Source organism: Thermobia domestica, chromosome 10 (genome assembly GCF_964235325.1).
Source record: "Thermobia domestica chromosome 10, izTheDome1.hap1.1, whole genome shotgun sequence".
Classification (NCBI taxonomy): domain Eukaryota; kingdom Metazoa; phylum Arthropoda; class Insecta; order Zygentoma; family Lepismatidae; genus Thermobia; species Thermobia domestica.
This window is the reverse complement of record NC_137463.1, coordinates 24,730,321-24,742,520: the sequence shown is the minus strand read 5'-3', so window position 1 is coordinate 24,742,520 and position 12,200 is coordinate 24,730,321. Positions and strand designations below refer to the sequence as shown.

General features: G+C 38.2%; 1 protein-coding gene across 2 annotated transcripts in view; it reads left to right on the top strand.

Annotated features, from left to right (window-relative positions):
• Positions 1-12,200, top strand: part of LOC145662378 (kelch-like protein 40a) — a 44,223-nt gene that overhangs the window by 19,009 nt on the left and 13,014 nt on the right. For both annotated transcript variants that reach the window (XM_081727894.1, XM_081727895.1), the window contains exon 3: positions 4,288-4,433. In XM_081727894.1, coding sequence (XP_081584020.1) covers positions 4,288-4,433 — 146 coding nt within the window. The remainder of the gene's footprint in view (positions 1-4,287; positions 4,434-12,200) is intronic.

The window sequence follows — 12,200 nt, the reverse complement described above, 5'->3', positions numbered from 1 at the left end:
AACTTGTTCCAGTGTTGCACTGACGGTCGGAACATTGACATAAACGCATACTCGTACTTTCATGAAAATCTATTATTATGAACTCTGTGAAAACTATAAAAAACAAATTTCCTTTGCTGATATTTGACGGATCAAGATGAAATTTTCAGTTTAAGTTGAACATGAAATGGGACACACAAATACCTATTATTATTCATGTAGTTTGCAGTGTTGCCACATAATAACTAAAAGAATCGCGAGATGGGACGTTTTTAGGGGAAATTTTCTTAAATATTCCTCAATTAATTTTCCTTTGTACACTGAAATGTCCCGTTCACAACGTAAACTCAAAGCCTACAGTCTTACAAATCGATCGAGGTATAACTTGTTCCAGTGTTGCACTAACGGTCTGATCTACGGTCATTTAAAGTGATCCCATCGATGTCTGTAAATATACACGGGTGCTAAAGGGTTAAGGGCCCCAGGACCCAGGTGTTGCAATTATATGTTGACCAACAACTATTTTTTGATTCTAAGGACCCTAAGGAACATTTCTAATATAGTAGCAAAAGTTCCCCAGGGGGAGGAATTATCACCCTCTTGGCCCATGGATTATAAGTGCTCTGAGTGGGCCCTAGACCTCAAGCCAGCACAAATGGGTGGAAACTGACATTGATACGGAACTGAGAACACTAAAGCATCGAAGCAGAAGTAACAGGAAACGCTTATATAGTAGCATAAGAAAATTGAAACTTTGAAAATGTGAAAATTTAGATAAAAATAAGTGTAGTGTGTGTGTGTGTTTTTAGTGTAAATATTAGTTGGTAAAGGTTAGTGATTTCATCAGAAGCAGTCAGTGTCAGTGTCTGTAGTGAGTGTAGTGTAGTGTTGATGTAGGATAGTGAAAAGAGGTAAAATATACAGGTGAAAAGCCAGTGTAAATAGTGCAAATGTGAAATAGAACACACAGGAGAGAAATGTAGGCAGAAACCAGAGAAACCAAACATACAGAGTGAAAACCTGAAGAAAAGAAGATGACCAAAAGGTAAATAAAAAAAAAAAAACGCAACAAACTCAATAAAAGAAAAAACACAAAATCTCACAAAATTAGAAATGAGAGTAGAGTTAAGCAAATATTAAGTTTTTTTTTTTTGTTCGTTTTTTTTATCTTTTGTTTTGTTGTCCAATCCATTGTTGTGTTTTCACGTCCTTTTTCCCTTCCCTTTCCTTCTTCAAAATTATGAAATAAATAAACCCAAAAGAGAAATCATTCGCAATGATGATACTTCGTCGGTTTTGGATGCTCAAGGTACCGGCTGACAGTAACGCGGCTGAGCGAATGAAAAAAAAAAAAAAAAAATGTCCATCTGTGTGTCGACAGTAAGAAATAAGCGGCCTTCAGGAATCGAATCGATTCAGAGTCCCAAGAATAGGTTCTATCTGATCCGTTAACCCTCTATTCAAACCTGAAGTGGCATAAATTCATTGATCATTTCCAGTTTTACTTCACCCGCTGAATATTGATTTTCATGAAAAGAAAACGTTTAGAGATAGTTACAACCTGTTTCTTAGGAATCAATTCACCGTTCCAAAATTAGGTTTGATCGTCTCCGTTTACCTTCTATTCAAGCCAGAAGTTAAGAAATTAACCATTTCCGGTCTTAACATTGTTGGCCATAAACGGTAATAGATAGCAACAATTTTCTTGAATCGAATCAGTGTCTTAGAAAAAGATAACGTCTTTACGTGCATCTGTACTAAAACAGGAAATAGTAGAAATGTACAAAGTAACCAGAAGAGTTCTTGCCGTTTTGGATACCTGCTTAATCAGGCACTCGCAGAGAAGAAACGAAATGATACGCGTGCCTGCTAAGCGATCGGGAGTTAGGGTAAAGACATACCGAATAGACCTCACGATCGAGGTCGAGGTTTAAGTCGCGGTCGCTACCTCAATGTCTAGGTCGCAATGTATGAAGGGCGCGCATATCGAGGAGGTCGCATCCTTGCTGTAAGTTCTCAGATTGAAGAGAAACATTACTGTGACGCGTGTGAAATTATTCCGTCAGTGCATCACAATCACTACGAAACCAAATTTTGTAACTGAAAGGACCAAACAGTTTGTAAATAAGGATAGACACGACGAGATATGAAAAATACCAGTCTCGTCTTTTGTTTCGCAAAAATACTTGTCTCATCTCTTGTCCATCTCTATCAATAAATCAAAGACTTTTACATTTTTTAAAATTTTCTGTGAAGAAATGCCCTCCTTCAGCACTTAGGCGAGAAATCATTTCCCAGTAAATTAAAAAAAAAGAAAGAAAGAAAGAAAGAAAAAAAAACAGGTATATCTTTAGGTTTCGAGGTGGAAGGGGTATTAACTTCAGTAAATGAAGTTTCGTCACTGCAATTCCATAATTCGATGTTTTCTCCCTATGAATACGTGCCTGTCTTTACAGGTATTTTTTAAACTTATATCTGTAACGAATTTAGAAGAAACCCTTTTTTTTATTAATCTCGGAATTGAATGGGGAGGCATGGAGTTTTTAAGCATAGATATGATGAACGGTAGCTTCTTTTTTCTTTAGAAATTCTACAATTTACGGACTTAAGCTGGAAAGTTCCCTCCCTGTAACCGCCACTGCCTTATACAATAGGCTACAATATAATTCTCAAATAAGTATGAATAACTTATCTGACATTCCCATTTCAATTGCTAATTTCTTCCATTCCCTATTTAAAACGTGCCTATTATGATATTGTTTGAGCTGGAACATTCCTCACTACTTTTAGTAATATGACTTTCATAATCAAATTTAATAGTGCAGCAAAACCTCTCGAGCATAGACACACACAATCCTCTGCAGACGAAGTTCGAAACAAATGAAGACTTTATTCCGTGCAGCGCTTCAGGGAGAACCAGTGAAAACACGAGCCACAGCGATGCGTCCGCTGAACATCGATGTAAAAACAAACTTGGTTGTTTATCATCGCGACCACTAATTCACCCTCGCGGTCGACCTCTAGGTCGCGATGTAACGTACATCTCCGGCATGCGCTTACTCATTTGAATCCATGTGTTTGTGCCAGTATCGAGGGTGCGACCGCGAACCTTGATCGCGAGGTCTCTTCGGCATGTTCGTACCCTTAGTCTGATCATCGACCTTCAGTACTACAGGCACATTGCGCACACACAGCAGTCATAGCTAGTCCGCGAAGAGAAATGGAGATATCGAAGCAGCTTGTTCGCATGTGCTTGTTGTGTGACTTGTCAGCTTGTCAGTTGGTGCATCAAGTCACTGCATATGCCAGACATTTGGGAAGAATGCCGCGAACGGACGCACCGCCAGGCATTGGTTGCAGAAATTCCGTTAGGGAAATGTGAATCTTTCGGATGAACTTCGCAGTGGACGATCATATGTGTTGGATGACGACATCCTGAAAACAGTCATCGAGGGGAAAGGAACCTGAGTATACGCTTTATTATTCTGTATTTAGCGCGCGATCGTGTTCCATTGTTTACGTGCTATAGTTCAGTTTTTTTTCTTTCTTTGTTAATCTTAGAAACTTAACAATGCTTAAACTCTTAGACTAAGCATAAATTCACCAATCCTTTCCATGATGCCCAACTTTTAATATACAACATTTATGTTTTAACAAGACTGTTACAAAAACCCCTCTCCAAACTCTTCATGTCTTTGTCATACCATGGTTATACTCTTCCATTGGTTCTCCCCTTCCCAAATAACAGTGATACTTCTATTCTCCTTCCTCCGTTTGGAGCATTATTGAACCGACCCATACCTAACCGAAAACAACCAACAAAGTATTCCAAACGGAAATTCGTGACCACCCTATAACATAGCCTGCATCACATAACTTCAGCTAGTCCTCAGCCTCACTTATGACTTTTCACCCTTCCCCAAGAGAAGGTTTGAGCTCCTTCGTGGCTAAGCGGTCAACGTACGCGCCTTTGGCATGGGAGACCTGGGTTCGATTCCCGGTGGGAGCTCATGTGGTTCGGATTCCACGTTAATCAGTAGGTCCACGTCTCATATAGCCTCACTGCTGAACGGGACGTTTAAACTCAAAATCACCTCAACTCAATCCAAGAGAAGGTTTACCGTATAGCCTGACCTCCCCGTCATGTGCAATCAGTCGAACAATTTGGAAATATTTTTGTTTATTTACGGAGAAAGTAGACGGCGTTTCTGCAGGAATTTTCATCCATTGTGATTTTTATAATAACATGTCCTGTTTAATATTTTTCTTTCGTTTAACGTAATACACTGAATATGTTGTTTCTTATAGGAATTTCGAGCCCATAAAATAATACTTTCAATACATAGTTCAGTGTTCGAAACGATGTTTTATGGTTCGCTGTCGGAGAAGCTAAAGGAGAATTCAATAATCCTTGTGTCCGACGTTAATTCTGCTGCTTTCAACAAAATGTTGGAGTAAGTATTTTCATTTTTTCTAATAATAATAATAAGATGTATTAAAGTGAATTCATAACTTCATAAGCAGTGCTCGAAAAATTCTCTTCTGACCAAGACGATATTCGGAAAACCAGGCGCTACAATAATACAAATGTTATTTGATAGAAAAATTTACATGTTGTGACCTTAATTAAATATCTTACTGGAATTAGGTAAATTGAAGATTGGTGCTAAATTGGAATCTTCGAGCTTTATAACAAATTTGTTATAATTTTTAAGCCACTTAAGCAGAAAAGAACTGCAGACAGGTAAAAATTGGGAATACTAACATCAAAATACAAGGCGACAGACTCGTATATTGTCGCCATGGCGACCGGAATATTTGCGTCATGCTCATAAAACTGAAGTTTATTCGATTGAAACTGAGCAGAACTCCATTTTGTACATCCTTGAGGGATTCAGAATAATACAGAGGGTAAACACCAATGCATCAGTCACACAAGTGCTACAGTTATGTAGATGCTTTTGCATGCATAAACAATTTTAAAAAGCCACATACTGACTGCTGCAGTGGGTAACTCACTCGAGGCTCAGTACAACCTGGAAATAGTAAACAATGGAGTAAAGCGTTTTGCATTACATTCACTAGAAGGCAGGCTCTGCGTAGGGATGACAGACAAGAACCTTCCCCACATTGTGGTCTTGACAGAGTTTCCTCTATGCTTTCGCGGAGATGAATGGGTTCCGTGACAAAATAAAATTCTACACTGTAAAACATAGTGTTTGGAAGGTTTCGTGCATCTCGTTTAACTGTTTTTCGTTCCATCAGTTGTTAGAAAACGCAGTTAGGAGGTTGATATCAAATTGAAGAGGTGTATTTGTCTTAAGTAAAAGGTTACGTAAATACGTTGGCTCTTTGTTTTCCAGCGAAAGCATAAAACTGTACTTAGTTATTAACTACTGGGTGGAATTTCCGTAATTCATGGAATTGAACAAAGATGTCCGTATTCTACTATATACAGACTTCCCCTATAAGTTTACATTCGATTTCAAAGTGTTATAGGGGGCGCGGTGGCTCAGTGCTAGAGCGTTCACCTCCGGTGCTTGGGGTCCCTGGTTCGATTCCAGCTCGCGCCGTGTGGACTTTGTGGTGGACAAAGACCGTGCTCGTGGGTTTTCTCGGGGTTCTCCCGTTTCCTCCCACTTTCTTCATTCCACCATTTCATTCATTTCTCATCATCACCGTCTCCTTTATGCCTAACCGGCATAACCGTGGGACGTAAAACTCAAATATTTCATTTCATTTTTCAAAGTGTTATAGCTTGAGAACGCCTACAGTTTGAAAGAGGGAGTTTTCTTCAAGTTCATACACATATTACATCGATACCTATATACACATACCCAGTTTCAAAGGGCTGTGTTGACTGTAAAGAAAAACGAAACAGATTTGTTACTGAATGCAAAATAGTAGTACGTACATCAAGGTTTCAGTTTACCAATATTCAATATGGCTTCCAACCGTACGGAACATATCAAGTCAATAGTCCAACTTTTCCCATACTTTAGAGCACCGATGTTAGTTAGCGAGTTGACTGATGATTGATGCAAAATGTCACTAGTGCACGTCTCTCCTATACATTACCGACATCTCTCACCAACCAAACGAAAGTTGAGCACCCCTTTCCAACGGTAGGCGTTTCATTGAAATACGATTAGCTGTTTTTAACTACAGCTAGAAACCTGTATGTCCCGTTTTAAATAATAACGAAAAATTGCGTAAAGCAAACTAAATCTTACATCTAAAGGGATTTTTGCTCGCAAGTATGGACAATTCGTTAGAATAACATAGAATTTTACTTAATATACGAACAAAATCGTAAATTAATAATATTCTTTTAAAATTCTAGTGTCCCAAGATAACCTCAAGACCTAGCGAAACCCTGTGTTTCTCTAAAAGCTATTGTGAAGGAATTGTTCGAGAGAAAAAAAATGTAAACCATGTGAAAAAATCTGAGTCCACTTGAAACTGTTTGTTGCTTACGCTATTCTAACAATATTAATTCCTGCCTCGAACGTAGACTCTGAAAGATTTTTCTCGGAGTAGAATAGCGTGGTGACAGTGAGAAAGCAAGATCTTTCAGGTTGATGTAAAGGGACAAGCTTTGCCGGTAGATGTCACTAAAGACTTCGTATCTCTCTTATGTATTTTTTACCTTTCACGAAAATTCACGATTTCTCTTACAAATTTCAGCCTAGAGACTTCAAATTTTTACAGAAGGAACCTCATAACCTACTGAAGACAACAATCCGTGCCGATTTTTTACTTAGAATTTTCTTCATTGTTGAAACTTATATTGTTCAAGGTCTGAATATCCATTTCAACAATCAAACCATTCCAACAATGAAGAAAATTCTAAATAAAAAATCGGCACGGATTGTTGCCTTCGCTAGGTTATGAAGTTCCTTCTCTAAAAATTTGGAGTCTCTAGGTTGAAATATGTAAGAGAAATCGTGAATTTTCGTGAAAGGTAAAAAATACATAAAAGAGATACGAAGACTGTAGTCACATCTATCGGCAAAACTTGTCCTTTTAATCCAACCAACCTTCAGCACAAAATGTGGAAAAATTAAAAATTTTGTGCATCGAAGAGTGAAGACAGGAAAGAAACTGCATGTTTAGTAGAAGTAAAACGTGAAAATGTGTTTATCTGAAGGAAATCATTTAGTTTTGTGTATGAAAAAAAAGCAATTGCTTGTGAGTGTTTCTGTGTGAAGTTGTGGATGAGGGAAGGAGTATGATATTTTTCTGTTGTAAGTTAATTGCTAAAAATAAAACATTTAAAGTTATTTCGTACGAAACATTTATCCGAGTGTTCGTTAGAATTCATGTGAGAATCATAATTAAGTTCGGCTAACTATTTTTATGCTTGGTTAAGGTAAGTGTAAAAGTCCTTTCTTTAAATTTAAGACAACCCACCAGAAGTCATTCATAGGTAAAGTTTGTAAAAATTTCAGTCAGTTGGTTTCACTAGTTCTGGATCTTAACTTCTGTTATCTTATCTCTACATATTTGCGTAAATAATTTTTAAAGAAACATTAAGTATGGAATAACAATTAAGTAAGAAGTAAGAATTTTGAACCTATACTGGAGACTATTTTTCATTTTTTTAAATATTTATACTACTAATATTTCAGTTTTGTTTTATTATGTAACTTGTATTTTTCTCCTTCGTTATATGTACAGTGATCAGCCAGAACATTATGACCACCTACCTAATAGTCAGTATATCCACTTTTGGCACGGATAACAGCGGCGACATATCTTGGCATGGAAGCAATGAGGTCTTTGTAGGTCGCTGGAGGGAGTTAGCACCACATCCGCACACAGAGGTCATCTAATTCCCGTAAATTCCGGGGAGGAGGGGGTTGATGCGCTCTGACGGTACGTTCAATCACATCCCAGAGATGTTCGATTGGGTTCAGATCCGGCGAGTAGGGAGTGCAGTACATCGATTGGAACTCGCCACTGTGTTCCTCGAACCACTCCATCACACTCCTGGTCTTGTGACATGGCGCATTATCTTGTTGAAAAATGTCACTGCCGTTGAGAAATATAGTCGTCATGAAGGGGTATACGTGGTCTGCAACAAGTGTATGATAAATCTCGGTCATCATGGTGTCTTGCACGAGCTCCACTGGACCCATGGATGCCTACGTGAATGTTCCCCAGAGCATAATTAAGTCGCCTCCAGCTTGTCTCCGTCCCGCAGTACAAGTGTCAAAAAGCTGTTCCCCTGGAAAACGACGGATTCGCATCGACATGATGAAGAAGGCATCGGGACTCATAAGACCATGCAACGCTCTGCCACTGCGCCACATTCTACTGTCGATAGTCACGTGCCCATTTCAGTCGTAGTTGCTGATATCGTCGTGTTAACATTGGCACATGGATGGGACATCAGCTGCGGAGGCCCATCGTTAGGAGTGTTCGGTGTACTGTGTCTTCAGACACACTTGTACTCTGCCCAGAATTAAAGTCTGATGTTAGTATCGCCACAGTTCGCCGCCTGTCACGTTTTACCAGACTGCCCAGCCTACGACGTCTGACATCTGTAATGAGGGGGCCACCCAACTCCTCGGCGTTTGGACGTCGTTTCACCTTGGTTTCGCCATTTATTGAAGATACTCACCACAGCACTCCTCGAACACCCGACAAGTCGTGCAGTTTCCGAAATGCTCGTGCCGAGTCTCCGGGCCATTACAATCTGCCCTTGGTCAAACTCAGATAGATCGCGCGCCTTCCCGTGTTTGACTACAGGTATTCCTCGTCAGGTGACCCTGCTATCGCTTGGACGGGTTTTATGTCGATAGCAGGTAGGTGGTCATAATGTTCTGGGTGATCTGTGTAATCTTTTTTTCTTTCTTTCAATATATATATTTCATATGAAATTATATGACAATACCTATGTTCCTCTGTAAATTGAGTCTGGCTCTGTAGAGGACTATTATAAATAAATTAATAAATTATAAGAATCACACAGAATTATTTTCGCGAAAAATAATACGGAATTCGGTACAAATTAAAACAGAACTTAAGAAGAAAAGTTCAGGTTTTTGTTCTGTTCGGTTAAGAAAAAATAAACTAGTAATAAATTTGATATCGGATAAAGAGTTTAGAGTCATTCTGTATTAAAAGGTCCTGTACTCTATAGACTTAATTCTATAGATTGTGTTAATAATTAAGGAAGAAACATTAAACAATAGCAAAACTAACCCGTTCTCCCTTCTCTGGAAATGGAATTTCCAAAAGTTATGCAAGTGCTAAGTGTGTATTCGTATTCTGTTCATTAAACCAAATTTTATGCCTTTACATTCTTTACATTGAGCGTCTTCGTGTGTTTGCAGAGCCTACCAAATTGAATTTACCGTTTCAGAAAGAAATTTCCAAATTTCGTGCACAAGTTCAGTAACATTCTCTAGTATAAGGTTTATTCAATCTTCGTCGTAAAACTATGCACCCCCTTCCCCCCAGACCTCGTTTGCTCGACCTATGGCCTTGCATCTCTTAAACCGAATTTCAAGTTTCTTTACCTATTTCAACTACCTAAAAGTTAAGATTTTGTATCCCCTCCCCCCCCCCAAAAAAAAAACGCCCTTTTAATTCCTAAAAATGAGAAAATATTCACTTTTGGCAATTTTTCTGTGGGTTAGTCCCGGAAGGCTACAATCATGCCAAATTTCGACATTCTAATCCTGCTCCAAGTGCCTAAACATGTTTGGGTGTAGATGATGTCCCATGGGGAATAAACAACATAGGCAACATTTTTTAGTTCCCCATAAAACCACACTAAAGTTGAAAATTTTTATTTTTAGTGATTTTGTTAAATAATCCTATAGGAAACGTAAAAGTACCGAATTTCAAATTTTTATTCCAATTCAAGTACCTAAAACACGAGATTCTAGGTCAAAAAACCCATTCAAACAACATGGAAAATCTTCATCCCCCTTTTAAACCCCCTTAAAATTTAAAAATATTCACTTTTGGCAATTTTCCTGCGGGTTAGTCTCGAAAAGCTATAATCATGCCAAATTTAATCATTGTAGCCTTACAGGAAGTTCCCAATAATTTTGAAGATGTCCCATATAAATAACATGGAGAAGATTTTTCAATTCCCCATAAAACCACCCTAAATTTGGAAAATTTTTATTTTTAATGATTTCGTTAAATAATCCTATAGAAAGCGTACAAGTACCGAATTTCTGGTTTTTATTGCAAATACCTAAAACATAAGTTTATAGGTATAAAAAAAAAGGCCTATTTAAATATAAATAACATGAAGAATTTCTTCATCTCCTCTTTAGACCCCCTAAACATTAAAAATATTCACTTTTGGCAATTTTCTTGTGAGTTAGTCACGAAAATCTACAATCATTTAAATTTAATCATTGTAGCCCCAGTAGAAGTACCCATTAATTTTAGGGGTGGAAGATGTCCATATAAATAACATGGGGAATATTTTTCAGTTCCCCATAAAACCATCCTAAAGTTGGAAATTTTTATTTTTAGTGATTTTGTTAAATAATCGTATAAAAAATGTACAATCATACCGAATTTCAAGTTTTTATTCCAATTTTAAGTACCTAAAACATAAATTTATAGGTCCAAAAGAAGGCCTATTTAATAGGGTGGGCCGAAAAAACTATTTTTAGAATTTCGATTGGCCGGGTTGCGGAAAAGTTGCCTCGTATTAATGGTAGTCAACACACAAAATTTGGAATCTTTTGGTCAACCCCTTCCTTTGCCTCATCGAACTTGAATATTTTGCATTTTGTACGACACTACGAAGAAAATTGTGCTCCACAGCCATTTTTGTTTTAATTTTCGATTGGCCGGGTGGTGGAAAAGTTGCCTCGTGTTAGTTGTCGTCTACACAGGAAATTTGGATTTTTTTTTTTTTTTTGGTCATTCCCTTCCTTTGCCTCATGAAACTTAATGCAACCAGCACGACACTACGAAGAAAATTGTGCTGCACAGCTATAACCTTTCGTTCTTTTTCACACTGAAACGCTCTGAGGCCGAAAATAAAACACAAGATAAAAGTGAGATGCGATATTGTTCCTATGTGGTTAAAAATTATAATCAATTAGGCGAAGAAATTGTATTGATGTTTTCAAAACACATTATGAATATAGGTCATGAAAAATTGTTGATAAACCTTCCCTTGTATCTCTTAGCTCGTCTTGGCACCTACACTTCGAAACTCCCCAGAACCCACCACGAGGAGGTGTCTGCAAATTGAGTTCCACCCGCCCACCAACTTGCTTCCGTTTTTTGGCTCATTTACATTTGATAGTCCTGCTGGGAGTTCAATTTTTGCATTTTTTCTTCGAGACTCTAATTTTGCCATAATAAAGCCTTCTCTTCGATCCGCTCCACACACTAATGTTGACGCTTCTGTAACTAGTTTTATCATCCTCTCCACCACTTGCGTATGGCACGAGAAACATCTAATTTCCTCAGAAGCTGTAGCCATCGTTATAATATTTTCTTCTATCTGGCTCGAAGAAAATTCTCTTGTTAATGGTGGCTTGGTGATATCCGTTGAGAAACAATCAATCATCTCATGATATTTACTTGCGTTAGTTTACTTTCGGAACAAATTCACGTAGACTTGATCTCTTTCTTTGTCGATGCTCTTTTTTATTCTTCTACCTCCTAAAACTTGAGGTTCTGGTTCCTGTCGGTGATCATTGCCAACAACAAGTTTTCCGGATGGGCAAAGTAAGCGCTGCAGCTAATCACAATATACAGGATTCTTCGTAATTCCTCTGGAAGAAAGGATGCAGATCGAGCAAGTAGCCACAAGTGTCGCGTCCCGTTGGTGAGAGAGAAAAGAATTTCGCTTTATTTCAAACCAAACTTGTGTAAATACTTTGCTGACATATTGTGCAAGCCAACGAAATGCTTCTTCGGGATCTTTGGTGCAAATATATAATCGGAGAATGCGAGAAGCTGTCATTAACCATCGGGACATGACAATTGGTCCAGGGTTTTCCTTCAGAAGGTCTGGCGGACACAAACCTTCTGAAACGGCTCGACAAATGTCCAAAAGGTATTGCTGATCATTACTCAAATCTTTTAACACTATTTTGTCAGGTCAGACCAGCTCCTCGTGGTGGGTTCTGGGGAGTTTTGGAGAGTATGTGCCAAGGCGAGCTAAGAGATACAAGGGAAGGTTTATCAACAATTTTTCATGACCTATATTCATAATGTGTTTTGAAAAC